Source organism: Tiliqua scincoides, chromosome 2, assembly GCF_035046505.1.
Source record: "Tiliqua scincoides isolate rTilSci1 chromosome 2, rTilSci1.hap2, whole genome shotgun sequence".
NCBI lineage: Eukaryota > Metazoa > Chordata > Lepidosauria > Squamata > Scincidae > Tiliqua > Tiliqua scincoides.
Genome location: NC_089822.1, coordinates 200,053,957 through 200,078,791, shown reverse-complemented (window position 1 = coordinate 200,078,791; position 24,835 = coordinate 200,053,957). Strand labels below are relative to the sequence as shown.

The following is a 24,835-nucleotide window of genomic DNA, read 5'->3' as shown; positions in this document are numbered from 1 at the left end:
CAATGGGCTTCGCGATCTCCGCTCACGTAGGAACCAGCGAGCATTACGAGCCTGGCTCGCTGGGACTTGTAGTGCTCCTGATGACTTTGCCTTAGCAGAACTACGTTTCCCGCCGGCCAACGCGGCTCTCGGACCTTCTTCGTCTGGAAGAGTCCTCGTGAGTTTGGGTGCCCGGTCGCTGGAGCCGCATGCAGGATGCCCAAGGCCAAGAAGAAGAGCCGACGGCCCAAGTACAACTACAATGTGGACCGCAAGAAGCTGCACCGCGCCTTCCGCAAGCGCTCGGCGCCCCGGATCAAGTGGTGAGGCGGGGAACAGGCTGTCCACCCTTGCCTGGGAGTAAGCCCCGTTGACTTTCATGGGGCTTACTTCTGAGGAGACATGTCTAGGACTAGGCTCTGAGGCTGCACTCCTATCCACGCTTACCTGGGAGTAAGCCCCGTTGACTACCATGGGGCTTACTTCTGAGGAGACGTGCTTGGGCTCTAGGGCTGCAGGGCTGTGCCCACTTGCCTGGGAGTAAGTCCCACCGACTATCATGAGACTTACTTCTGAGTAGGCATGCCTAGGACTGGGCTCTAAGGCATTTCTGCCCAGCGTTGTGTATACGCAGCAGGGATCAAATGTTTACACCTGTGGGCTGGGCAGGAGTGGGTTACTAAAGGGGGAAAAGAGGTTGAGCCCTGACTGAAGGAAGAGCTCCTGCCTGGCATGCAGGGAGTCCCAGTTCCCCCCTCTCCCTGCCTGCCTGGTATCCTCAGCCAGAGCAGAGAAAGATTCCTGTGGTGAGCCACTGCTAGGCCTGTTGGCAGCGCCAGCGGTCTGCACTGTAGAGGGTGGCTTCCTGTGTTGGTAGGAGGATGCTGCCCTCTCCCCAGCACAGCGATTTTCAGCCTTCTTCATCTCACGGCACACTGAGAAGGTGCTGTCATTGTCCAGGCACACCATCAGCTTTTTGACAATTGACAAGGCACACCATGCTCCCAGTGGGGGGCCACATCCCCAGTGACCCTAATAATGAATGACCCTCCCCCAAACTCCCATGGTGCACTTTGCAGAGTGTTTGCAGCACACCAGTGAGCCACAGCGCATTGGTTGAAAATCACTGCCCCCACCGTCTGATAGATGCACACTATGCGAACTGCCTCAGGCCGATCTAGTCCAGCTTCCTGTATCTCAGGGTGGCCCACCAAATGCCTCAGGGAGCACACAAGACAACAGGGTCAACCTGCGTCCTGGTGCCTCCCCTGCTTCTGGCATTCTGAAGTATTGGGCAGGTCTGTCTTTGGGCGAAAGCTGAGGTCTGCGACTGTTCATTGCTCCAGGAGCATGGCTGGTTTTCTCTGACAGCAACCACTGCACAAGCATCTTTGTTTCTTTTAAAGTTCACCTTTTCCTTGACTCCTTTGGAAAGTTGGTTAGAATTGCTCCCTCAGTCCCTCAGGGAAGGGACCTGAATTTTTATTCTCTATAAAGTGCCATGTACAGTGGTGACACTGTATTAATAATGATGATGATTCAGTCTTATGCAGATGTTGAAACTAAACCTGATATATATTATTTTTATTTTGCCTGAGTTTAGCTCTTTTTATCGTTCATGATGGTAATAGCTACCCTATGTAATCTCTTCCATTGCAAGTCATATTATCTTGCGTTAAATGGACGCTGTAGCCAGCTGTATCTGTTGCTAGAAGATAAAACAATGTCTTTCTGAATCTTGTAGTTTTCTGATGTTTCTTCAGTGTTCATTTCTCTGAGATGCTTGGAAGTGTCTCTGGATCTTATTAATTAACTTGTGCACTGAATTGCCATTAGATGAAACAAGTCACACAATAATTGGAAACCCTTTCAGGGTTTGTTTTATGAGTGTATCAGAAGTAAACACTACTATAAAAGCACATCATAATGGCCACCTTGTATTTTAGAGCAGTGCTTCTTAAAGGCTGTGCTGTGGTGGACCTGAAGTTTCTTTTCCAGTGTGCCAGGAAGTCTCTCCCACTAGACTCTTACAAGACATGGTGCACATCCAAGGCTTGCAGCAAGCCTTGGGAGACTTCACAGCTCCAATTTCTTGAGAAGACAGAAGCCACACAGGAGCTATGCTGTGGGCTGGCTTGCAGACCACAGTTTGAGAAGCACAATTTTAGAGCACTGCTAAAAGATACGCACAAAAAAGATTTGTGAAGATGGAATCGTGGTAAACTGTGAAACAGATGGAGGATGCAGTTAGAATGAGATTTGTGAAGCTCTGGAGATATCTGAATGGTTGTGAATCAGTGGAGTGGCTAACTTTTCCCACTATTAGGGCAAGTCAATTGTGTGTCATTTCTTATCAGAAAGGGGAAGAGAACCCTTTAAGAATGGATAATGTTGATGTATGAATTTTTAATTTTTTCATCTCTGTCCAGTGCCCAGATCCGTCGTGCATGGAACAATAACAAAACTGTTGCACAGAACCTGGCTGAAATGGGCCTGGCCCTTGACCCAAACAAGGCTGTTCCCATTCCAAAGACAAGCCAACAGGTGAGTGCATTGTGATAGGTAGGTTGGATAGGACAGTTTAGATTAGCTATTCTTAGGTTGGGTACCTGTTCATGGTGGATAGATGTGATCCCAGCAAAACAGTGTATGTAAAATAAAAACTGCCCAAATGACTGTAAAATTGCCCCATAAGGAAAGTACTATATTTATACTTGGACAGAAGAGCCAGTGGATCCATGTGCAGGGAGACCAGATGTTTATATACTGCCTTTCTTGGTTGTCAGATTTCTCCTCAGACTTTATTCAAGGCAGTTTACAAAGGCAGGCTGTTCTAAATCCCCGTAGGGATTTTTACAATTGAAAGGTTCTATCTTTCAAGAACCATAACATTCTGGCCTCTAGTTTCTTCCCACGCAAGCTGACAAGCAGCTCCTTCATCTGTCACATGGAGGGCAGCCATGACGCTTCTTCGCTCACACTGAAGAACAGGTGGAATAACTCGGCTCGGCTTGTCAGCTGCTTCAAGGTCTCACCATTCACAGTGCCGGTGGCCTCGAACTGGCAACCTGCGGATGTTATCTTCAGGCAAACGGAGGCTCTACCCTCTAGACCAGACCTCCTGCCATTTAAAACTATGTTACATATTTGCTGTAACATTTGTATTGGCAACCTTCAGTCTCGAAAGACTATGGTATCGCGCTCTGAAAGGTGGTTCTGGAACAGCGTCTAGTGTGGCTGAAAAGGCCAATCCGGGAGTGACAATCCCTTCCACACTGGGAGCAAGTGCAGTCTGTCCCTGGTCTGTCTCCCTGGCTATGGGCCTTCCTTCTTTGCCTCTTAGCCTCAGACTGTTGGCAAAGTGTCTCTTCAAACTGGGAAAGGCCATGCTGCACAGCCTGCCTCCAAGCGGGCCGCTCAGAGGCCAGGGTTTCCCACTTGTTGAGGTCCATCCCTAAGGCCTTCAGATCCCTCTTGCAGATGTCCTTGTATCGCAGCTGTGGTCTACCTGTAGGGCGCTTTCCTTGCACGAGTTCTCCATAGAGGAGATCCTTTGGGATCCGGCCATCATCCATTCTCACGACATGACCAAGCCAACGCAGGCATCTCTGTTTCAGCAGTGAATACATGCTAGGGATTCCAGCACGTTCCAGGACTGTGTTGTTTGGAACTTTGTCCTGCCAGGTGATGCCGAGGATGCATCGGAGGCAGCGCATGTGGAACGTGCTCAGTTTCCTCTCCTGTTGTGAGCGAAGAGTCCATGACTCGCTGCAGTACAGAAGTGTACTCAGGACGCAAGCTCTGTAGACCTGGATCTTGGTATGTTCCGTCAGCTTCTTGTTGGACCAGACTCTCTTTGTGAGTCTGGAAAACGTGGTAGCTGCTTTACCGATGCGCTTGTTTAGCTCGGTATCGAGAGAATGAGTGTCAGAGATCGTTGAGCCAAGGTACACAAAGTCATGGACAACCTCCAGTTCATGCTCAGAGATTGTAATGCAGGGAGGTGAGTCCACATCCTGAACCATGACCTGTGTTTTCTTCAGGCTGATTGTCAGTCCAAAATCTTGGCAGGCCTTGCTAAAACGATCCATGAGCTGCTGGAGATCTTTGGCAGAGCGTTGCTGTAACATAGTTACATTTAAAACTATGTTACATATACTTTATTACATATAACATGAATTACAAGAAGGCTATGCGCTGCCTGCAGAAGCCCGCTCACAGGGAAAAGGAGGACATTTTAAGTTCTTTTCTATGGCACAAGGCTAAAAAAGAGAACATGTCCTGGAAAAAGAGGACGTCTGGTCTGTCTGTGCATGTGGTGCATGAAGTTAGACTGTGACAAAGTATACATGTATAATACAGTAGCTGCAATTATTGGACCGAATTGTTTGTGAAAATACAAAAAAAAATGAGATTTCCACGTAAGTGAATATAAACATTTTTCTTTATACTAAGCAGGAATGCACACTAAGGAACAATCAAATGGGAAGTTGGGTGAATCCAAAACATTGGAGGTTTCCCTTGACATGTTAACTATGGTTCCGTGGTGGGTGGATAGATTTTGACACCTGGTGTTTCAAACTTCATTGAGGGTAAACATTGAGGGTTTGTGGTGGTAGTACAGAATGACAGGTTTTTTTCCAGGGGAATGTTCATGATTTGTATTATATAGAAGACTGAAATAATGACTTCGTTGGTGAGGCACTGCTGTGTCCAGTTTCAGTCAAGCAGATAACGTTTGCACTTTCTGTTGTATAGTGGAATTTTGCTATTCATATATTAGCTTGCCTAATTGATTTTTGTGATAAAAATTTATTTTTAACACTGGATGTCTCTTCTAAACTGTTATGGCAAGACAAATAAACACCAGTTATGGGCTTTATATGGTTGGTTAGAATTAAAGAAAAAAGAGCATCTAAAGCAAGTATAGATGTCATTGTGTACAATATGAATCACCTTGTTTTTTTCCAATCAGGTGATGAAAATGGAAATTGATGTAGAAGCGGGAAACAGGAAAATTGTGCGGAAACCCTATGTACTAAATGGTTGGTATCATTCTGTACTGACAGTACACAAAGTTTTGCTCTCTAGTTTCTGAGTGCAGTCTTTTACCAGAAGTGTTGTAACATAAATCCTGAGAACTGCCATTGCCTCTGAACTTGTCCCATTCAAATTATATGCAGCTTTTTTGGATTTATCAGCATCTCATTATTGGGCAGTGAATATTCAGCATGGTTTTTAGATGTGGGACATATTCCTGGTACACACAATCATTTTCTAAATATAATCCCAGTGTGTGTTTAAATGCACATATTACACAAAATGTTACAAAAAGAAACCTATAAAAAGGAAAAATATGTTTAGAGCAGTTGTCTAGCAAGAGTCTCATGACTTTCATAATGGTACTAGTCAAATCCAGCTGCTCAGAGTAGGCTTCTTCAGTGTGAAAAAGTTTCCCTCTGCCTCACTTCCTTCTATGTTTAATGCCCAGAATTGGAATACGAGGCCAGCCTCCCAGAGAAGAAGTCAGAGAGCCTATCCAGAGACCACATTGATTATGTCCAGCATATGATCCAAAGTCATGGTGAAAACTACAAGGTAGGTATTTTTTTTAAATAGATGATAAAGCAAATGGCTTGTGGCTAGGGATCCTGAGGAACTTCCGCCTTCCATATGAACCAACTCATCCCCCAGGTCATCTGAGGGGGCCCTGCTATGTGTGCTGCCTTTGGCAGGTGCTGGATTCTTTTCTATGGTGGCACCACTACTATGGGATTCCTTCCCAGTGAAGTTGAGAAGTTTCACCTGTAGGGTGAAAAGCTTTTCTTTTTATCTAGCTTTCCCACCTTAGTTCTGTTGCTTTCCTTTATTATTATATAGAATATTTGCATAACACTTTTCAACAAAAAAGTTCACAAAGTGGTTTACAGAGAAAATTAAGTGGTTCTCTGTCCCCAAATCCTCATAATCTAAAAAGATGTAGAAAAAACGCCAACAGCAGCAACTGGAAAAGACACTGTGGGGAGAGGGACAGTTATTCAACCCCTGTTGAAGGTAAGAGGAGCATCTCTTGACAAAATGCCTCTTTGCCTGATTAGAAGGGCAGAATTGTATTTATTTAGTTGTATTTATGGGTTTGCTCTGCTTTTTTTTTTAAATAGGGTTTAAAATATGACTGAGAGGCAGCTTTGTGCTGCTTTTGTTTTTTATCTTTGTTGCTTGTTTTTGTACATGATTTAATTGTATGATTACTTTGAGATTTTAATTAATATTTTGTAAATTGTCTTGGGCACATTATACTTCTTATGCTAATAGTACTGAGGTGACTTCATACTATTTAGACTGTCCAATCAGAACCTTGAGGAACAGAACCTTCTCAAAGTTGGCCTGGTTGCTAACCCCTCCGAGTTCCCCTCCCGGGGCACCCACCCCTCCCAGGAGGTGGGAGGTGAGATATAAATATTTTAAATAAAACTGAAAGCCTTGGGGTGAATGTAGTTGTAGTTGCCAGAACTTCCTGATTATCATCAAACAGAACATTCCTATTGCCTGTTTGCTTGCCTTCTCACCTCTCACAGGGATTATATCTACTAGTCCCTGCTAGACAGAATGACTTTTTTGAGCAGTGCTCCACTATGTTGCATTTACCTAATGAATACATTAACCAAGTAGTTCTCAAACTGGGGCATCGCCTTAATCCCCTTAAGGGGCGGGGAGGGGGGAGGCAGCGACGCGATTACCAGAATTGCACCCCTATCAAGGGGCGCACGGACTTGCTTTGACTTACCAGAGCCTGCAGGAGGCTCCCAGGGCTTCAGGGAGTCCTGCACCAGCCTCCGCAGGGCCCCCCGAAGCATGCAGACTCTTAAAATAACTATAGTGACCCACTTCTGGTTTTTGGTCGTAAAAACGAAAATGGGTCAAGATAGTTATTTTTACAGTTTGTGCACTTCGGAGGGGGCCCTGCAGAGGCTGGTTGGGGGCTCCCCACATCTCTGGGAGCCTGCTCCAGCCTCTGGTAAGTTGAAGCAAGCCCCTGAACAGCAACGTGATTCTGGCAATCTTGTTGCTACCTCCCCCCCCTTGCAAGAACTTACAGTGGGGCTCAAACTCCCTGAGAGTTTGTGAACTGCTGCATTTGCCCTTCCTGAGTGCATTCATGCAGTTGCAGATTTCCATTTGCTTTTTGTACTACCTGACCTTGAAGTTTGATTCACAATATAGTGCTTGCTTTTTGGGTGTGAGAGATGTTCTAGTTTATGGGTTGACATTGTTGCTCACTCTTAGTTCTTAACTGTACTTTTCACCATACAGGCTATGGCTCGTGATGAGAAGAACTATTACCAGGACACACCAAAGCAAATAAAGAGAAAGATCAATGTGTACAAACGTGTCTGCCCTGAGGAATATGAGGCTTTTGTTGCCTCTCTACAGCAGGGGAAGATGGATTTGCAATGACTTTTTGTCACAGTAATAAGCAGAACCAGTTAGAGCTCTCTTTCTTCAGATGCAAGTCTGCCTACAACTGACTGTCGCACAGAAACTCAAAGTTGGATTCGAGAAGCACAGTGGAACAATGCTTATGCAAATAAGATTGTTAATTAGAAATCTGATTGGGGGAGCCCTTGCTGTATTCACCAAATGACTTTCACCATCCTAGGGAAAGGAGCAGTATTTCCCTCAACTTTGAAGAGATCCCAGATGAAATAAACTACTTTTAGAAGACCTGTGTCAGTACTAAAATACAGTTCCCACTCTTACCACATGGCACAATAGTAGCTTTGTTGAATGCAGCCTTCAAACAGTCTCAAGGAGCTGGAGTGTGTGCATTTGCGTGGAGAACGCAACTGGTACTTAACCATCAGTCTATGTGAATCTCAGGCAGACGGGGCTTTTCAGGCCTGGGTCAAGGCTACTGTACTGGTATTGATAGTATTCTTAATAAGATGCCCCATTTTGCTCTTCCTAGCAGCTGTACTGCTGCTGTTTTCTTGCATTTCCTCTAGTTGTGTGCAAGGTAGAGCCACATACTTTATAAACAGGTTAGAAAATTTTTATTGATACAGAAGGGAAAAATTACTGTAAACGATTGGTCACCCATTACCCTCCAATACAGGACAAAGGAATGGAAGGTCATATAGGGCTAACGTTAGAGTCTCCAAGCCCAAATTAGAATTCCTATGTTTTGTAATAGAATAAAAATAAGGAATGAGACTGGTAGAGAGGTAGTCAGATTGTGCAAAAGGGATTTATCTTGAGTTCAAGTTATTCTGCTATTGTTGGCCCCTGCTGGAAAGGGGCAAGATACAGTGTACTAGTGTAAGAAAGTCTAGAGCAGCTACATTAAGTTTCATACTGGTGGGGACAAGCTGCTTGTAGAGGGGCTGGCTGAACTTTTCTTCTTGGAATGAGATTGGCTGGTGGACTAGATCATTCTGTGCTGGATGGTTAAGAAAGCACACAAGTTTCCAGTTGAAGTGGAATGGCTTGGTTTGGCTGTGACATATCCTAGGCCCCACTCTGATTGTGTGGAGCTTCTTTGTTTCCAGGTCAAAGCATCCATGAATGATATAACAACTTTGCTATCCCGGACCTGAGTTAACAAGATCTGATAGCACCCAAAAAAAGAAGTTCAGCTAATTACAACAGAGGTTGACCTGACTGCATTGGTTCACTCTCTATCCAGCATTTCATACAAGACAAGTCAAAAGTTCTTAGTTATCTTTGAGTAGTTGATCAATCAAACAGACAGCCCTGCTGGAGGCTTCAAAGCAGCAGGCAGAAAAAAAAAAATCTCTTTCACCTCAACAGATGATGGGAACTGATCTGACTTTAGCATTAGTTCAAGGCACAGGAAGAATCACACTGGCTGTAAAAATGCCTCAAGAAACCATTCCCTTGTATGCCCAGTTGTTCCAACATGCTTAGTGATACTAAAGAGAATAGCTAAGACACCAACTGCTTTTCAAGCATGAGATCTGTTCATTAGTGCAATAAAGTCTTAAAGTGCTAATATTTTTCTGGAGCAAATATAGCTGCCTGCATAAGTGACTGAAGGAACTTCCACTCTGACTTCAGTCCCTGCCCCTTGAACACAATGCAACCAGTCTCCATTCACTGCAATCAGAATGGAATCTTATTTCATAGGGGCAAGATCAGTCATTAATAGGACTGCATACTCCAACACTTCCACAGACAAACACAGGGCAGATTCACTACTTTCTCCTATTTGTTCTGAAGGTAGAAGGGCCTGTACAGGGCTAGTTCCCAGTCCAAGCACTGATACTGCAGTTCTTTGGATCTGTATTCTCAACTGCTGCTATCTTCAGAAACTGAAACTATCCCCCAGAGTAGCTTGGGGATACTTCCTTCTTGTTGTACTTCCTTCTTGTACTTGTTGTAGCTTGTTGTACTTCCTTCTTACCCTAAAGAGCACAGCCTATTTCAAAGGACAGGGCAGCAGGTCTCTCTGATGCAAAGGTACTTAAGAATCACCTAAGAAGAGCTTCTCTTAGGGTTCAGACAACCCATTACTCCTCAAACTATGTAGGTGCCATATCTCAAGTAGCTGCTGCAAGGAGTAAAATCAGAAAGTTCATCTTGCTTGGACATCCTGAAGAATTTTCAGTTCCGGGTAAGGAGTTTGATCAGCAGGTTCTTCAGGTGAAGAACGCTGTTTGGAGTGGCCAGGCCAGCGTAAGTAGCACTTGTAGGTAAAAGGAAGAATTCTCTTTGGTTGTCCAAAGTGTGCAAGGCTAGTCCTTCATGTAATTCTGCTACACTCAGTGCATCGGTCTTGTCCTAGAACAGATGATAATTTGAACAGTGATCCTCTTGCCAAAAAATGTTTTGTCACATGCTTGAGAGCAGGTGTAACAGTGGCTAAGCAACTGAGCTGCCAATCAGGAAGTTCCTGGTTCCAACCTTACCTCTGCCATAAGTGGCCCTTCGACAAGCCACCCCCTCCCCAGCAATGTGGGAGAAAAATAATGATACAGCGGTGTCAGAATTACAACAAAATACATATAAAATGCTTGAAATAGTCAGAAGTGCTATACAGATAACAGGTACTGTGAATACAGGTTGAGCCTTATTATTCCAGTGGGTTCCTAAACTATGGTTGGCAACCTTCAGTCTCGAAAGACTATGGTATAAGCCTACAGCACCCAGTATTCTGAGGCGGTCTCCCATCCAAGTACTAACCAGGCCTGACCCTGCTTAGCTTCCAAGATCAGATGAGATTGGGAATGTGCAGGGTAACAGTTGCCTAAACTATAGCAAATAAATTAAAAAAACAAAGTTCCTTTGCTCTGGTGATTTAAAAACAGCTTTGCTGACTTTTGTGATATAAGAAGAGTCATTAAGAAGAAAATCTGTCAATCTCTTCCAAGCGCTTCACTCAGCCCCTCCCTTCACCAATGCAAAGTGATCACCTTTCCTGCTCAGGGGGAAGGGAGGGGTTACCTGGAGAGAGAGGATTGATGGATTGTCAGCCAGCTGTCCTCTTCTCATTAGGCTATTGTTAAAGGACCCTTCAGTTTTTTAAACTGATTTTAAAGGGATGCATTTTTCCCCATCTCCAGGGATCTGCACATTCCTTCTCATTTGCAGTGGCCATTCGTGTTGAGTCAAATCAGTGTATAAAAAAATCTGTGTATAACAAGGCTGGACCTGTATTACTTTTACTGCTGATCAAATGAGGATTAGCATGAAGAGTTAGGCTGAGAAAAAAAAATTTATCCTTGACATCAGCTCTTGATAAGAGGCACCACAAGGGCAATACTTTGATCAGCAGTAACCCCTGCTAATTGGGTAAGAGGCACTCTTTCAAGTGGGTGTTCCTCTTTTTAGCAGGGGGAGAGTAACTGGCCCACCTCACCCCAGCAGTGTCTTTTCTAGTGGCTGTCTGCTGGTGTTCTTTTTGCATCTTTTTAGATTGTGAGCCCTTTTGGGACAGGGAGCCATTATTTATTTGATTTTTCTCTGTAAACCGCTTTGTGAACTTTTAGTTGAAAAGCGGTATATAAATACAGTTAATAATAATAATAATAATACTTAGTGACATTAGTAAAGGCAATCTCTATGCAGAAGATTAGACTAACCAGACCTCTAGATGCAATATATCAAAAGACCCACCTGTTTGTTAGCCAGCACTATCAAGGGCAACTGAAGCTCCTCAGCCAGCAAGCAGTGGAGCTCCTGACGAGCAGTGGAAAGCCGTGAGCCATCTGCAGAGTCCACTACAAACACCAGAATGTGGGCTTTGCTCAGGTACTGGTTCCAGTAAGAGCGCAGGTTCTTGCTGCCTCCAACTGAGATACAAAAAACTGGATGTCAGAAAACTCAACTCAAACACATGGCATGTTTGGGGTATTTCTCAGTATTTGAGGAGGGGATTAAAATTTGCAGGAGGCAATCTTATAATACAGATTCCTTCCGGCATCTGCAGAGTGTCCTGCTTTTGTCCATTTACCCTGACAAAACAAACTTTACCAAAGACTCTGATGGACTAGTCAGCAATAGGCATTATTCTGTCCCTTATACAGGATAAAGAGGATCATAAGTTCAGCTCACAACTAGATAGATCCTCAGTGAATATGTTCTGGCAGCTAATAGCCCAAGCCTATACATGTCTACTCAGAAGTCAGTTCCATTATAGTCAATGGGGCTTACTCCCAGGTAAATACAGATAGGATTGCAGCCTAAGACCACTGATTAAGGCTGCAATCCTATCTACATTTACTTGGGAGTAAGCTCCATTGACTATAGTGGGACTTTCTTCTGAGTAGACATGCATAGTATTGGGCTCTAAATTAAAAAGGTGCCCCCAAATAATCGGACAGATTTAATCTATATGAGTGGTTCCCAATCTCCTACAAGGGAGTTGGTTCCACTGTAAGTCTTGGTGGGAAAAGGGAAGGGGTGGGGGGGAGGCAGTTTTGGAAGTGCACTCCGATCACCAAACAGTTATTTTGAGCATCAGGGGGGCCCACAGAAGGGACTGTGGGCCTCCTGGACCGTTGTGGGCCTCAGGCCAGTGTGACCCCTCAGGTAAGGGGAAAAGCCCCTTGGTTCCTGCGGTGCCATGATCACTGCAGTGCCATTGGGGCCCCTATTACTAGGTCACTCCTCTTAAGGGAGAATGGCCCAGTTTTTGTTCACTATGGTGGGTCATGACCCACACTTTGGGTACCACTGATCTATACAATTTAGATTTATCTAAAAGTCTATGAAAGTTTATGATTTTAGGTATGCACAAGAGGCATTCCCTCCTGTGTGAGAAAGAACACAAAGTATTTAGAAAAATATCTTCTTTATTCTCTCTCACACAGGATGGAATGCTTCTAAGACAGTGGTTCCCAAAGTGATGGGTTGCAACAATCACAGCATTGCATGGACCCAGGGGCATGTTAATGTACTGGGGGGGGGGGAGGCTCACAGCTACAGAGGGGGTTGCAAGCCTCAGGGAGGCTTTACAACCCTCTCCAGGTACATTAACATGCCCCAGGGTCCCCGCGGCGCCGCGATCGCTGGGGCCATTGGGGTGCATCCTCCATACTCCTGCCCTGCCCCTGCAGCCACTGACAGAGTTCCCAACTCCTTCATAGGGGTTTGGGAACCCCTGTTCTAAGATGATGCTTGCTACAATGCATATGCATACACCAAAAATCACAGTAGTCATGCTTTTTGTTTTTACTCACAGAAAAATGTGATTGATCAATCATATGAGCTTTTGAGTCCAATCCTATCATTTCCCCCCTGCTGATGCAGCAGTGTCAAAATGGCTGCCGCTGCATTCTGCAGGTGGGGCTGGCGCAGGTCCATGTAGACTCACAGGGCAGGATTGGGTCTGGGAAGGGGGTTAGGATTTATGGCCACCACTGCTGCTTCATGAACTACTAGTGTGTCTTCTGCAATTGACGGCGATTGCTTTACGGCAGTCAGTGCCAGTGGAAAAGGAGTGCTGCCAGCGGCCAGTGAGTAAAGGATTGGCCCTTGTATTGGCAACCTTCAGTCTCGAAAGACTATGGTATCGCGCTCTGAAAGGTGGTTCTGGCACAGCGTCTAGTGTGGCTGAAAAGGCCAATCCGGGAGTGACAATCCCTTCCACACCGGGAGCAAGTGCAGTCTGTCCCTGGTCTGTCTCCCTGGCTATGGGCCTTCCTTCTTTGCCTCTTAGCCTCAGACTGTTGGCAAAGTGTCTCTTCAAACTGGGAAAGGCCATGCTGCACAGCCTGCCTCCAAGCGGGCTGCTCAGAGGCCAGGGTTTCCCACTTGTTGAGGTCCATCCCGAAGGCCTTCAGATCCCTCTTGCAGATGTCCTTGTATCGCAGCTGTGGTCTACCTGTAGGGCGCTTTCCTTGCACGAGTTCTCCATAGAGGAGATCCTTTGAGATCCGGCCATCATCCATTCTCACGACATGACCAAGCCAACGCAGGCGTCTCTGTTTCAGCAGTGAATACATGCTAGGGATTCCAGCACGTTCCAGGACTGTGTTGTTTGGAACTTTGTCCTGCCAGGTGATGCCGAGGATGCGTCGGAGGCAGCGCATGTGGAATGCGTTCAGTTTCCTCTCCTGTTGTGAGCGAAGAGTCCATGACTCACTGCAGTACAGAAGTGTACTCAGGACGCAAGCTCTGTAGACCTGGATCTTGGTATGTTCCGTCAGCTTCTTGTTGGACCAGACTCTCTTTGTGAGTCTGGAAAACGTGGTAGCTGCTTTACCAATGCGCTTGTTTAGCTCGGTATCGAGAGAATGAGTGTCGGAGATCGTTGAGCCAAGGTACACAAAGTCATGGACAACCTCCAGTTCATGCTCAGAGATTGTAATGCAGGGAGGTGAGTCCACATCCTGAACCATGACCTGTGTTTTCTTCAGGCTGGTTGTCAGTCCAAAATCTTGGCAGGCCTTGCTAAAACGATCCATGAGCTGCTGGAGATCTTTGGCAGAGTGGGTAGTGACAGCTGCATCGTCGGCAAAGAGGAAGTCACGCAGACATTTCAGCTGGACTTTGGATTTTGCTCTCAGTCTGGAGAGGTTGAAGAGCTTTCCGTCTGATCTGGTCCGGAGATAGATGCCTTCTGTTGCAGTTCCAAAGGCCTGCTTCAGCAGGACAGCGAAGAAAATCCCAAACAAGGTTGGTGCAAGAACACAGCCCTGCTTCACTCCGCTTCGGATGTCAAAAGGGTCTGATGTGGAGCCATCGAAGACAACAGTGCCCTTCATGTCCTTGTGGAAAGATCTGATGATGCTAAGGAGCCTGGGTGGACATCCAATCTTGGGGAGAATCTTGAAGAGGCCGTCTCTGCTGACCAGGTCGAAAGCCTTTGTGAGATCTATGAAGGCTATAAAGAGTGGCTGTCGTTGTTCCCTGCATTTCTCCTGCAGTTGTCTAAGGGAGAATACCATATCAGTGGTGGACCTGTTGGCTCGGAATCCACACTGCGATTCTGGATAGACGCTCTCTGCAAGTACCTGGAGCCTCTTTAGTACAACTCGGGCAAACAGCTTTCCTACAACGCTAAGGAGAGAGATGCCGCGGTAGTTGTTGCAGTCACCCCTGTCACCTTTGTTCTTGTACAGCGTGATGATGTTTGCATCCCTCATGTCTTGAGGTACTCCACCTTCTCTCCAGCAGAGACAGAGGATTTCATGCAGCTCAGTGACGATGATCTCTTTGCAGCATTTTAGGACTTCAGCAGGGATGCTGTCTTTTCCAGGTGCCTTGCCAAAGGCAAGGGAGTCCAGGGCCACGTGAAGTTCTTCTAGGGTTGGTTCACTGTCAAGCTCTTCCAGCACAGGCAGGCACTCAATGTTGTTCAGTGCTTCTTCGGTGACTACATTTTCTCTGGAATATAGCTCAGAGTAGTGCTGCACCCAGCGTTCCATCTGCTGCGCCCGATCCTGGATGACCTCGCCTGTGGCAGACTTCAGAGGGGCAATTTTCTTCTGTGTTGGACCTAGGGCCTGCTTGATACCATCATACATCCCCTTGATGTTGCCCGTGTCAGCTGCTATCTGTATCTCGGAACAGAGCTGGAGCCAGTAGTCGTTAGCACATCTCCTGGCAGTCTGTTGGACTTTGCTGCGAGCAGTTCGGAGGACCTGCAGGTTGCGCTCACTGGGACAGGCCTTGTATGCTGCTTGAGCTCTCCTCTTTTCCTCAATGACTGGTGTCAACTCCTCAGAGTGGGCTTCAAACCAGTCTGCCGCCTTGTTGGTCTTCTTGCCGAATATGGACAAGGCGGTGTTGTAAACGGTATTCTTGAAATGTTCCCATCTGTTGGATGCGTTTGCATCGGCCGGGCCTGGAAGAGATTCCTCAAGCGCTTGTGCAAATTCCTCCACTTTTCTCTGATCCCGGGTCTTGCTGGTATCAATGCGAGGTCTTCCTTCCTTTTTCGTGTGATACAGTCGCTTTGTTTGCAGTTTCACTCTGCTGCACACCAGGGAGTGGTCAGTGTCGCAGGCAGCACCATGATAACTGCGTGTGATCTTGATGCTGGGAAGGCTGGAGCGTCTGGTGAGGATCAGGTCGAGCTGGTGCCAGTGCTTTGATCTTGGATGTCTCCAAGAGACTCTATGTTGGGGCTTTGTGTTGAAGAACGTGTTGCTGACACAGAGACCGTGATGACAGCAAAACTCTAGCAGGCGTTGGCCATTTTCGTTCATCCTCCCAGTGCCAAACTGACCTAAGCAAGTGGGCCATGAACTGTTATCAGCACCAACTCTAGCATTGAAATCGCCGAGGATGAACAATGGCTCTTTTACAGGGATTTTCTTGACAGTGGTGGCCAGGTCATCATAGAATTTGTCTTTGGCTTCTGCTGGAGACGACAGAGTCGGTGCATAAGCACTGATGAGAGTGATAGGTCCTGCTGATGACTGGAGCTGCAGGGACAAAATTCTTTCACTTCCCACAGTAGGTGGGATGATGGATTTCAGCAGGGTATTTCTGACCGCAAAGCCAACGCCATGTTCCCTGGTTTCGTTTGGTGGTTTTCCCTGCCAGAAAAATGAGAAATTTCTCTCCTTGACAGATCCGGAATCTGGCAGCCTAGTCTCTTGAAGGGCGACGATGTCCATCTGCAGTCTGCTCAGCTCCATGTCGATGACAGCTGTTTTGCGTGCGTCGTCTATTTCTTGCAGGTCATCAGAGAAGCCAGGTGTCATCGTCCTAACGTTCCAGGTGCCCAGCTTTAGGGCAGTAGTTTTCTGTTTTCTGTTGCATGGTGCAGAGTTGTCGATCCGCTTGTCGGTTTTCACCCTAAACCCCACGCACCCCATGAGGTTAACGGACCGTGGCGAGGCAACACCTTACTGGCTGGGGACTGCCCAGCTTAAGGCGGGCGGTAGCTGCCCAATGAGATGCAATGATCTCTCCCACCGTCGGAAGCAGCCCCTGGCGTCATGCTCTACGCCAATCGAGCAAAGACTTATAACCGGTAAACTGCTGCTTCCCGTGTTGTGCCGACGCCGTATGGCGAAGTTGGAGTGTCCTCTCCAGTGCGCGAAGCCTGGGTAAAGAAGGTATGGAGGATAGGCTGTTACCCATGCAGCAAATCCCCCCTCTCCACGTCGCTGGAATGGTCCAATGGAAAGGCAGAAGCCAATACGGTTGGTTCCAGTGGCTTCGCAGGAGTTGCCAGAACGTGACTGTGTTCAGCCATGAACTGCCTAAGGGACTCCGGCTCCTGATTTTGCCTCGAGGTTGACTCCTGAAGCCTTTTCCAGAACTGGATGTAGCCACAAGGCAGTGGAGGTTTGAGGTCAGAGTTTCCTTCTCTTAGATGAGCTGCCTTCCTAGGCTGACGAGTCCCATCTACCCGGTGGCTGTTTAGTCGCCTCTTACGACAAGTACAGCCAAACTGAGGGCCTATTCTTAGCCCCAGCCCCCAGGGGATAAATAATTGAAGCCTATGTAAACCGCCTTGAATAAATTCTTGAATAAAGACCAAGAAAGGCGGTATATAAATACCTGTATTATTATTATTATTATTTTGCCCATACAGAAGCAGGTTTACCTAAACTCCCTTTTTGAGTCTGTGGGAGAGCAAGATTCAAACCTGACGTATGCTTTATAAGTTATATAACAAAACCTTTTGCAGGTTTACTCAGAAGCAAGTCCCATTGTGTTCAGTGGAGCTTATTCTCAGGAAAGTGTATACAGGATTGCAGCCTTAGTTTCTTTGCCACTGGGCCACACCAGCTTTCTCACAAAGAGTCATTTCACATCCTTTTACAGCCTGGTCAGAAATTGCCAACTCCCGACCCAGAAAAAAAACCAGTTTTTCCAGAAGTCTCAAGTCTCAGGAACTTGGAGAAATGATGCACAACATCTTTGGCAGAAAGCAAGAATACAAGCTACTTTTTGGGGTCAAGTGTCACCGATGAGCTCACAAAAAGAAGATACTACAGAATCAGGGAAGTGTCATAAACACAACGTTGCACAAGTCTGGTGCAACAACTTCCTGCACCAGAATCAGAAGAGTCATAAAGAAGGGTGCAGTTTGTTTTTATCTGTGGCTAGAGGTGGGAGAATACAACGGTAACAAAACAACACATAAAGGGCCAATCCAATCCAACTTTCCAGCACAGGTATAGCTGCAACGCAGCCCCAAGGTAAGCGAACAAATGTTCCCATAAGTTGAGGAGGCCCCTGTGACTGCCTGCCCACCACAGCGCATGCCCCATTGGCACAGCTGCACTGGCACTGGAGAATTGGATAGAACTGGACCCTAAGGCTCCTTTTGCACTTCCAATTTTTGTTTTTAAAAGACCCCAAACTGCAAAAAAAAAAAAAAAAAAGGTTTTTATTTATTATTCAGTGGGGGAGTGCATGGATAATGACTGTGGCTGCATCTGCTGACATTATACCACCTACCCAACACATGTTTAAAGCGATTATAATATATATAAAAAGGTGTCTGAGGGAGGCATGACTGAAATGAGTAAAATAACACACAAGATGGATAGAGAGAGATGTTCTTTTCTCTCTTGCACACCCCCAGAACCAGGGGACAGCCACTAAATTGAGTGGTAGGAGTGTGAGAACGGAGAAAAGGAAGTGTTCTTTACCCAGCGTGTGACTGATCTGTGGAATGCCTTGCCACAGGATCTAGTGATGGCACCTGAAGGCTTAGATGTCTTTAAAAAGGAAGTGGATAGATTGAAAGGGGGGGGGAGTCCATTGCAGGTGGCAAGCGTTCAGAGCCAGCCACAGAAGCACTTACTAAACAGACTAGCCGACGTTATAGGGCCGATTGGAAAGGCAACAGGGCTCTTGTCTGTCCAGAGTTCTCTCAGTTCACCACCTGCTTTTCCTCCAAGGTGCTCAGATGGGTCACACACATCATTACCCATTGTAAGGTTCTCATGTTTAATTACACACCTGTTAATAGGCCTTCACCTGCCGGGCACCCTGGAACAGAGGACACGGTGCTTATTCTCCGTTCCCCCGGCAGTTTGAAATTGGCCTAATTCTAGCGGAAGGCAGTCCTGCATTTATGGCCTCCTAAGCCTGGAAAAGGCCTCGCTTGGTTTGGTATTCTGAATCTAGCCAGAACTACCGCCATTTCCCAGCTGGATCAGGCCGAGGGGGGCCATCGAGTCCAGCCTCCTGCACCTCACCATGGCCCACCCGATGCCCCAGGGAGAACACTAGACAAGGTACCTGTGTCCTGTTGCTACTCCCTTGCATCAGGCATTCAGAGACGTCCTTCTTCTAAAACCAGGAGGTTGCACATCTCCATCGTGGCTTGCAACCTGTGATGGACTTTTCCTCCACCAGTCTGCCCAATCCCTTTTTCAAGGCATCCACGCCTTCAGGGGCCACATCCTGTGGCATGGAGTTCAATTACTCGCTGGGTCAAGAAATACTTTGTCTTGTCTATCCTAACTCTCTCGGTACTCAGTTTTAGTGGATGTCCCCTCCTACTGTGGACGGGGGGGAGGGGGCAATGCAACTTCCAAGTGCCCCCCTAATGTGAAAAAGGCAGTGCTGCACATTGAGAATTCTCCTGTGGATGTTCTGTGTAAATCAAGAACAAACGGTTTCAAACAGGGGTGGCTAACCTTTCAACTTTGGGCTTCTGAAAGCCAGATGGACACCAGGATGCAGGTCTCTTATGGTCTTGGTGGCTCCCTTAGACATCTGGTGGGCCACCGCGAGAGGCTGGAGGCTGAACTGGATGGGCCTTTGGCCTGATCCAGTGGGGCTCTTCTGATGTTTTTTGTTTTTTGTTTTTTTAATTATTATTTTCAACCTCCCTCATCTCACAGCACACTGACAAGGTGCTATAAATTGTCAAGGCATCCTTTTAGGACAATTGACAAAGCACTGCCCCCAGTAGCCTTAATAAACGACCCTTCCCCAAACTCCCACGCCACACCTGCGAGTCATTTATGACACACCAAGGTGCCATGGCCTACTCGTTAAAATCAGCTGAGCTGGAGTCCCCAGGAGCCATAAATAGCATCTTTGCTGATCCTCATCAGGAAAGACACAAACACACACGAGCCTCTGAACCCACAAAGAAAGGGCAGCAAAACAGACTTCTCGATGTGATGCAGGGAGGCCTTGAAGCCTGGACATGTTTGGGTAGCTTGGAATGAAGAGATCTTGGCCCAGGGCACCCTGCCAGGAATCCCAGGGTGGGGCGCACAAGGACACCACAACATGAGCCAGCTTGCCTTTTGTTCCTCCACCTCCTTCCGAAAAGCCACTCCATCAAACACCTCAAAGGTACACACTTGGCCAGGCTGCCACAAACACTGAACCCCCAAATTCTATCCTGAAGACTTTCACAGGGCCGGCCTGAAGCCCATTGGATCAGTTGCTTCCAACTGGGCCCCCACACCTAAGGGCCCCCGCCCCCATGTGCTAGGGTCATCTAGTCTAGAAACCAAGGCTTTTGTGGTCAGGACTACTTTAATCTGGTTCAATACACAACTCCACATTGCAATGGGCACCTCGCACAGCACATTGCAGGTCTTGCAGAGAACAGCCACAATTTTAATTTTCTCCTGAATTCTTATACAAAAGTCAGCAGTGCTTGTTTACATTTTGAAACTTGTTTCCCGCAGTCTAGAACAGAGTAAAAATTTACTTTCTCTGAAAGAGTTTTTTTAAAGATATGTAAATACACATGTGATGTGTATGTATCTTTTAGGATTATGGGATTCCTGTAAACATGAGTAAAAGACTAAGGGACGCCGGAAGAAAATATCTGAGTGGCAGTAAGAGAAGGTCTGTAACTAGAGGTGTTTTGTTTCTGGTAAGGATGACAGCCCAAGTCTTATTGAACACAATCAGATACTTCTGAGGAAAATATTTTCAAACACCTCTAGCTATGTCCAAGGCAAAGACGACCAAAACAGAAGACCACACAGCTCCTAAGGCCAGCTCTGTGAAGAGCTACACACTATTTCAACCTTGTTTGTCTCATAGCACATATTGTTTTTTTGACAATTGACACAGCATACTACACTGCCGGCCGGGGGCTCACATCCCACCAACGGCCCTAGTAATAGAGGACCCTCTCCCAAACTGCCATGGCACATCTACGGACCATGCGCGGCACACCAATGTGCCGTGGCACACTGGTTGAAAAAAAACTGCTGTTCTGGAATAAGGTGGCCTTATTGCGGTCTGTACATGTTCAGAGGTACACCAGTTAGAAATCACTGCACTGCCATTAACATGGGATCTGTGGAATTAGCACCTCCAGTTAGCTAAGAGAGTTAGCCATGACCCTTATGGAGAAGCAAGGTGTCATACCCCAGGAGTCCAAACCAAGAGTGTAACTGGAGAGCCTTCTCCTGCACCCCCCCCCCAAGCCGGCGCACACCTTCCAACAACCTTGGTACAAACTGGCACAAGAGGACCAGCCAGGTCTCTGTTTGCTTGGCGAAAATGATGACTGTGGAGGGGGAACGGAGAGAGAGAGACAGTGATTGGCCCATTAGTTAACCAATTTGGGCTGCAATCCTATATGTATATCTGGGAGGAAGTCCCATTAACCTGAAGTTAATTAGTTTTGAGGATTGCACTGCAAGATTCCTTTAATGTGGCACCAGCCTGAGCAACAATGTGTAGTATGATGGAGAGGGAAGAAGCTCCATGTTGCGTCTATCTCACAAGGATGCCAGACCATTCGAAAGCTCTTCCATTCAGTCATTCCAGACTGTGTTGCCTCCAGGACACTATGTAGAACTTACCCTCCAGGAAGTCCATCTGGAGCCCACTGGTCTGCAGTTGCACTGAGTTGAAGCCCTGAGTGGGGGCCAAGTGCTTCTTGGCTTCTACACTGGAGATGTAGTGGAGAATACTGCTCTTTCCAGCACCATCCAAACCCAAAACCAATACCTGACACTCACAAGGATGTGGCTGCAAAGAAAGGAAAATATTAGGGTTGGTGGTATAGCTGTAGAATGGCCTCTCAGGCTGCTATTTGTCAAGATGGTCAGATGTGATTTCATATTTTGATGTTCCTAGATCTGTTAGTGTTGAGAATAAGTGATGGGTTAGAACAGGGGTACCCAAACCCCAGCCCTGGGGCCACTTGCGGCCCTTGAAGTCTCCCATTGTGGCCCTCAGGAAGCCCCCAGTCTCAAGTGAGCCTCTGGCCCTCCGGAGATTTGCTGGAGCCCACACTGGCCCAACGCAACTGCTCTCAGCATGAGGGCGACTGTTTGACCTCTTGTATGAGCTGTGGGGTGAGGGCTACCTCCACTGCTCGCTGTTTCACATCTGTGATGCAGTAGCAGAAGCAAAGGAAAGGTCAGCCTTGCCTTGTGCAAGCCTTGAGCTATTACAAGACCTTCATTCATCCATATAAGTTCATCTTTAATATATTCATTTATGTAAATGTATGTAAATTTATTCAAATTTGAAATGTAAATTAATTCTTTTTTTTCCCTGGCCCCTGACACAGTGTCAGAGAGATGATGTGGCCCTCCTGTGAAAAACTTTGGACACCCCGGCGTTAGAAGATCACTTAGAATTGCCAATATCTTCCACATCATCCATTACTGCCTATCATTGTAGCCAGGATCATGTCAGATAAATGGATAGTTTTTCTCATTCACCATGGTCCTCTTCTTGGGCTAAATGGGGCAGTACACATACAATGAAAGCAAGTCATTCCGCATGGTCTGAGGGCATATGATACATCCAACTTGAAGTCAAGCAGTTCCAGGTCTGGTCTTGTGACCTTCAGAGATCCCATCATAGCTGCCCTCTTCCAAAAGCAGCTAGGAGCATTTTCCACTGCAACCTTCAGGAGCTACTCCTGAAGGACCTGTACTTTTAATAAGCTACTATGCATATTCTTTTAACAATGATAGTAGTAAATGGGACTTAATCCTGGGGAGGACTGCAGCCTAGGATTCTTAAAAATGTTCCTGTTTGATGATGTCACTTCCGGTCATGACATCACTTCCAGTGGGTCCTGACTAATTCTCATTCTAAAAAGCAGGTGCTAAATGTGTGAGAACTACTGGTTTAGGATGTGTCCACCTAACTGTAACTCACCATGGGAGGGGGGAACAGGAGTGAGAATTCAAGAGATAACTTCTCCAGTGGAATACCCAAAATGCGTCAAATGCAGGACAGACCTGCATAATGCGTAATCCTAACCCCTTATGGCAGTGCTTTTCAGTACTGGCATAGTGGTGCCAATGGGACATGTGCTGCATCCTGCAGTTGGGTGTCACTCATGGAGGCCTCCTCAAAGTAAGGGACTGTTTGTTCCCTTACATCAGAGCTGTATTGCACTTAGCGCTGGAAAGCACTGACATAAGGGGTTAGAATTGCGCCATAAGTTGGACATCTAAGGCCACCTAGAGTAGCAGAGGGTAAAGGAGTGTTTTCAGGGTTAATTACTTAGCCTTATGTGACCTTGGCCATGTCACTGTATGTATGCATTTATGACATTTTGTCATGCTTTTATCAAAGCTTCAAAGCACTTTACAATAAAATCTTTTTTTTAAAAAGCATTGCAAATGAAAAATATAAATAGCAGCTTTTCAAAAGAGGAAGAACTAAACAAATCATCAAGAAATTTATTAAGTCACTGGAAGAATGGCTTCAGCTTCTGCTCAAAAACCATAACAAAGGAAACAAAACATCTTTAGGAAGACTGTACTGGAATTGTGGTGCCACCACCGAGATGGCCCTACTTTGTACCTGACAAACAAATCTCAACTAACTTTCAGCAAAACAGCAGGACCACTGCAGCTCATCTTAAAGTCCAGGCAGATAGCTATGGGAGAAGGCAGTCTTTAAGGTGACTTTACCCAGATTGCAAAAGGCTTTAAAGGCCAAAGTCAGCACTTTGAATTGGGCTTTGAAGCAAATTAGTAACCAATATAACTGGAGCAAAATAAAGAGATGTCATATGCTCCTGTCAGATGTCACTAAAACCTTAGGTGCCACATTTTCCAACACATAATTGGAGCTTTCAAACCACCTTCAGATCCAACCCCAAGCAGAGTGCATTACAGCAGATCATTGCAGGAATACTGGAGAATAGGTTTGAACTCTTGTTTAAGTCCATAGTAAGCCAAACAAAGGCAGTAAAAGGCACTCTCTATCACATTAGTTACCTGGGCCTCTCAAAGCACCTGAGCCAGTGCAGCCATCCTTGCTCCGGCTCAGAATGTCGCGAACATGTTGTAAAGCGCATCTGTGACTACTTGTGAACCAGCAATGCTGGCTCAAAGGCTTACACTGGCCCTGCATCCAGTAGCGCTGGTAGAGCAGGTAAGGTAGTGCTGGGCGTGGGGAAGGTGGCAGAGAGGTGGGGAGGGGGCTGAACAGGGGTCGATTGAGCCGAAGCGAGGGAGGGATTGGCACAGCATGCTTCTGCCATATCCTAACCCAACCCTGCCTGCCTGGCATTACACTAGGTTTCCTAGATTTGTGCCAGTTAAATAGCCGGCATAGATCTGAGAAGCCCCACAGGGCAGACTGGGCTTTTGGTAAGTGGAAATATATCTCCTTACCTTAGGTAGACCTCTATCCTTCACCTAACCTGTGCTTGATACCTGCGCTGCCCAGAGTATGCTATCTGAAGCAGGTGACTTGTTCCTTTCTAACATATGTTAGCCCTAGATGTAATCCATCTCCTTCTTCTCAATTTGCCACTTACCCAGCAGCTCCTTCCAAGCGAAGGCATGGCAGGACACCCCCAGCTGGAATGAAGGAGGGGAAACATAGGTAACCAAGAGTGTTCCTGAGCATGTGCAGAGTGCCTTTCCATAGCCATGACTACATCTGGCGGGAGGGATGTGCTGAGCAAAGGGACCCAAAGCACTTGGGTCTCAGGAGCAAACTGCACCGAGCGGGGCGCCCCCCCCGCATTACCTCCTCCCCGTTGGGAGTGCTGAGCTCCAGTTCCGCTCGCAGCTGCTGCTCCCAGCGCTCTCGCCACCCCACACTGCTGTCGTCGGCGTCGCGGAAGTAGAGTTTCCAGGCGATCAGAATGAGCGAGCCCAGCACGGCCACCGCTGCTCCCAGCGCCAGGCTCAGGTGCCTGAAGGCGCCGGCGGGAGCCATGGGCGGCCGCACCGCGATGAGCCCCGATCCGGATGCGGCTCGCGGAGATCCCAGCCCTGCAGCCTCTGGGTCTGCCCTCCTTCGCTCGCTGGAGCGCTTTGCAACCTGCCTCTGCCCAGCTGAGCTCGCGCGTCCGCCAACAAGTGCAATGATGCGCCCAGGCCGGCAGCTGACCACGCCGCCTCGCCTGCCAGCCGCGGAAGGTGGCTTCAGGCTGCAGCAGCAAACTGAGTGGACGGAGGCTGACGTCACGTGTGGTCATGTGACGTCACGTGTGGACTTACTTGCTCGCTCT

At 47.0% G+C, this 24,835-nt stretch overlaps 2 protein-coding genes and 1 pseudogene across 2 annotated transcripts; 1 reads left to right on the top strand and 2 right to left on the bottom strand.

Moving 5' to 3' along the window:
- The first annotated feature begins 101 nt into the window (after positions 1 to 101).
- NOP16 (NOP16 nucleolar protein) lies at positions 102 to 7,704 on the top strand. Its single transcript, XM_066616013.1, has 5 exons — positions 102 to 302; positions 2,409 to 2,523; positions 4,955 to 5,024; positions 5,471 to 5,577; positions 7,294 to 7,704. The coding sequence occupies exons 1-5, from the start codon at positions 196 to 198 to the stop codon at positions 7,435 to 7,437; spliced, it is 543 nt and encodes a 180-aa protein (XP_066472110.1). The 5' UTR covers positions 102 to 195; the 3' UTR covers positions 7,438 to 7,704.
- A 1,853-nt stretch (positions 7,705 to 9,557) lies between these two features.
- Positions 9,558 to 24,540, bottom strand: ARL10 (ADP ribosylation factor like GTPase 10). The gene is made up of 4 exons (XM_066616010.1): positions 24,349 to 24,540; positions 21,201 to 21,369; positions 11,116 to 11,291; positions 9,558 to 9,780 (listed from the first exon to the last, which is right to left on the bottom strand). The coding sequence occupies exons 1-4, from the start codon at positions 24,538 to 24,540 to the stop codon at positions 9,604 to 9,606; spliced, it is 714 nt and encodes a 237-aa protein (XP_066472107.1). The 3' UTR covers positions 9,558 to 9,603.
- LOC136642731 (5S ribosomal RNA) lies at positions 10,134 to 10,252 on the bottom strand (annotated as a pseudogene).
- Positions 24,541 to 24,835: the final 295 nt, after the last annotated feature.

Excerpts from the sequence above, each read along its gene's own strand:
- NOP16 (XM_066616013.1), top strand. The coding sequence starts at position 196 with ATGCCCAAGGCCAAGAAGAAGAGCCGACGGCCCAAGTACAACTACAAT. Across the intron at positions 2,524-4,954 it reads TTCCAAAGACAAGCCAACAG|GTGATGAAAATGGAAATTGA; the intron begins GTGAGTGCATTG and ends TTTTCCAATCAG. Across the intron at positions 5,578-7,293 it reads GTCATGGTGAAAACTACAAG|GCTATGGCTCGTGATGAGAA; the intron begins GTAGGTATTTTT and ends TTCACCATACAG.
- ARL10 (XM_066616010.1), bottom strand. The coding sequence starts at position 24,540 with ATGGCTCCCGCCGGCGCCTTCAGGCACCTGAGCCTGGCGCTGGGAGCA. Across the intron at positions 21,370-24,348 it reads GCACTCCCAACGGGGAGGAG|CCACATCCTTGTGAGTGTCA; the intron begins GTAATGCGGGGG and ends CTTTCTTTGCAG. Across the intron at positions 11,292-21,200 it reads CCAGATGGACTTCCTGGAGG|TTGGAGGCAGCAAGAACCTG; the intron begins GTAAGTTCTACA and ends TTTGTATCTCAG.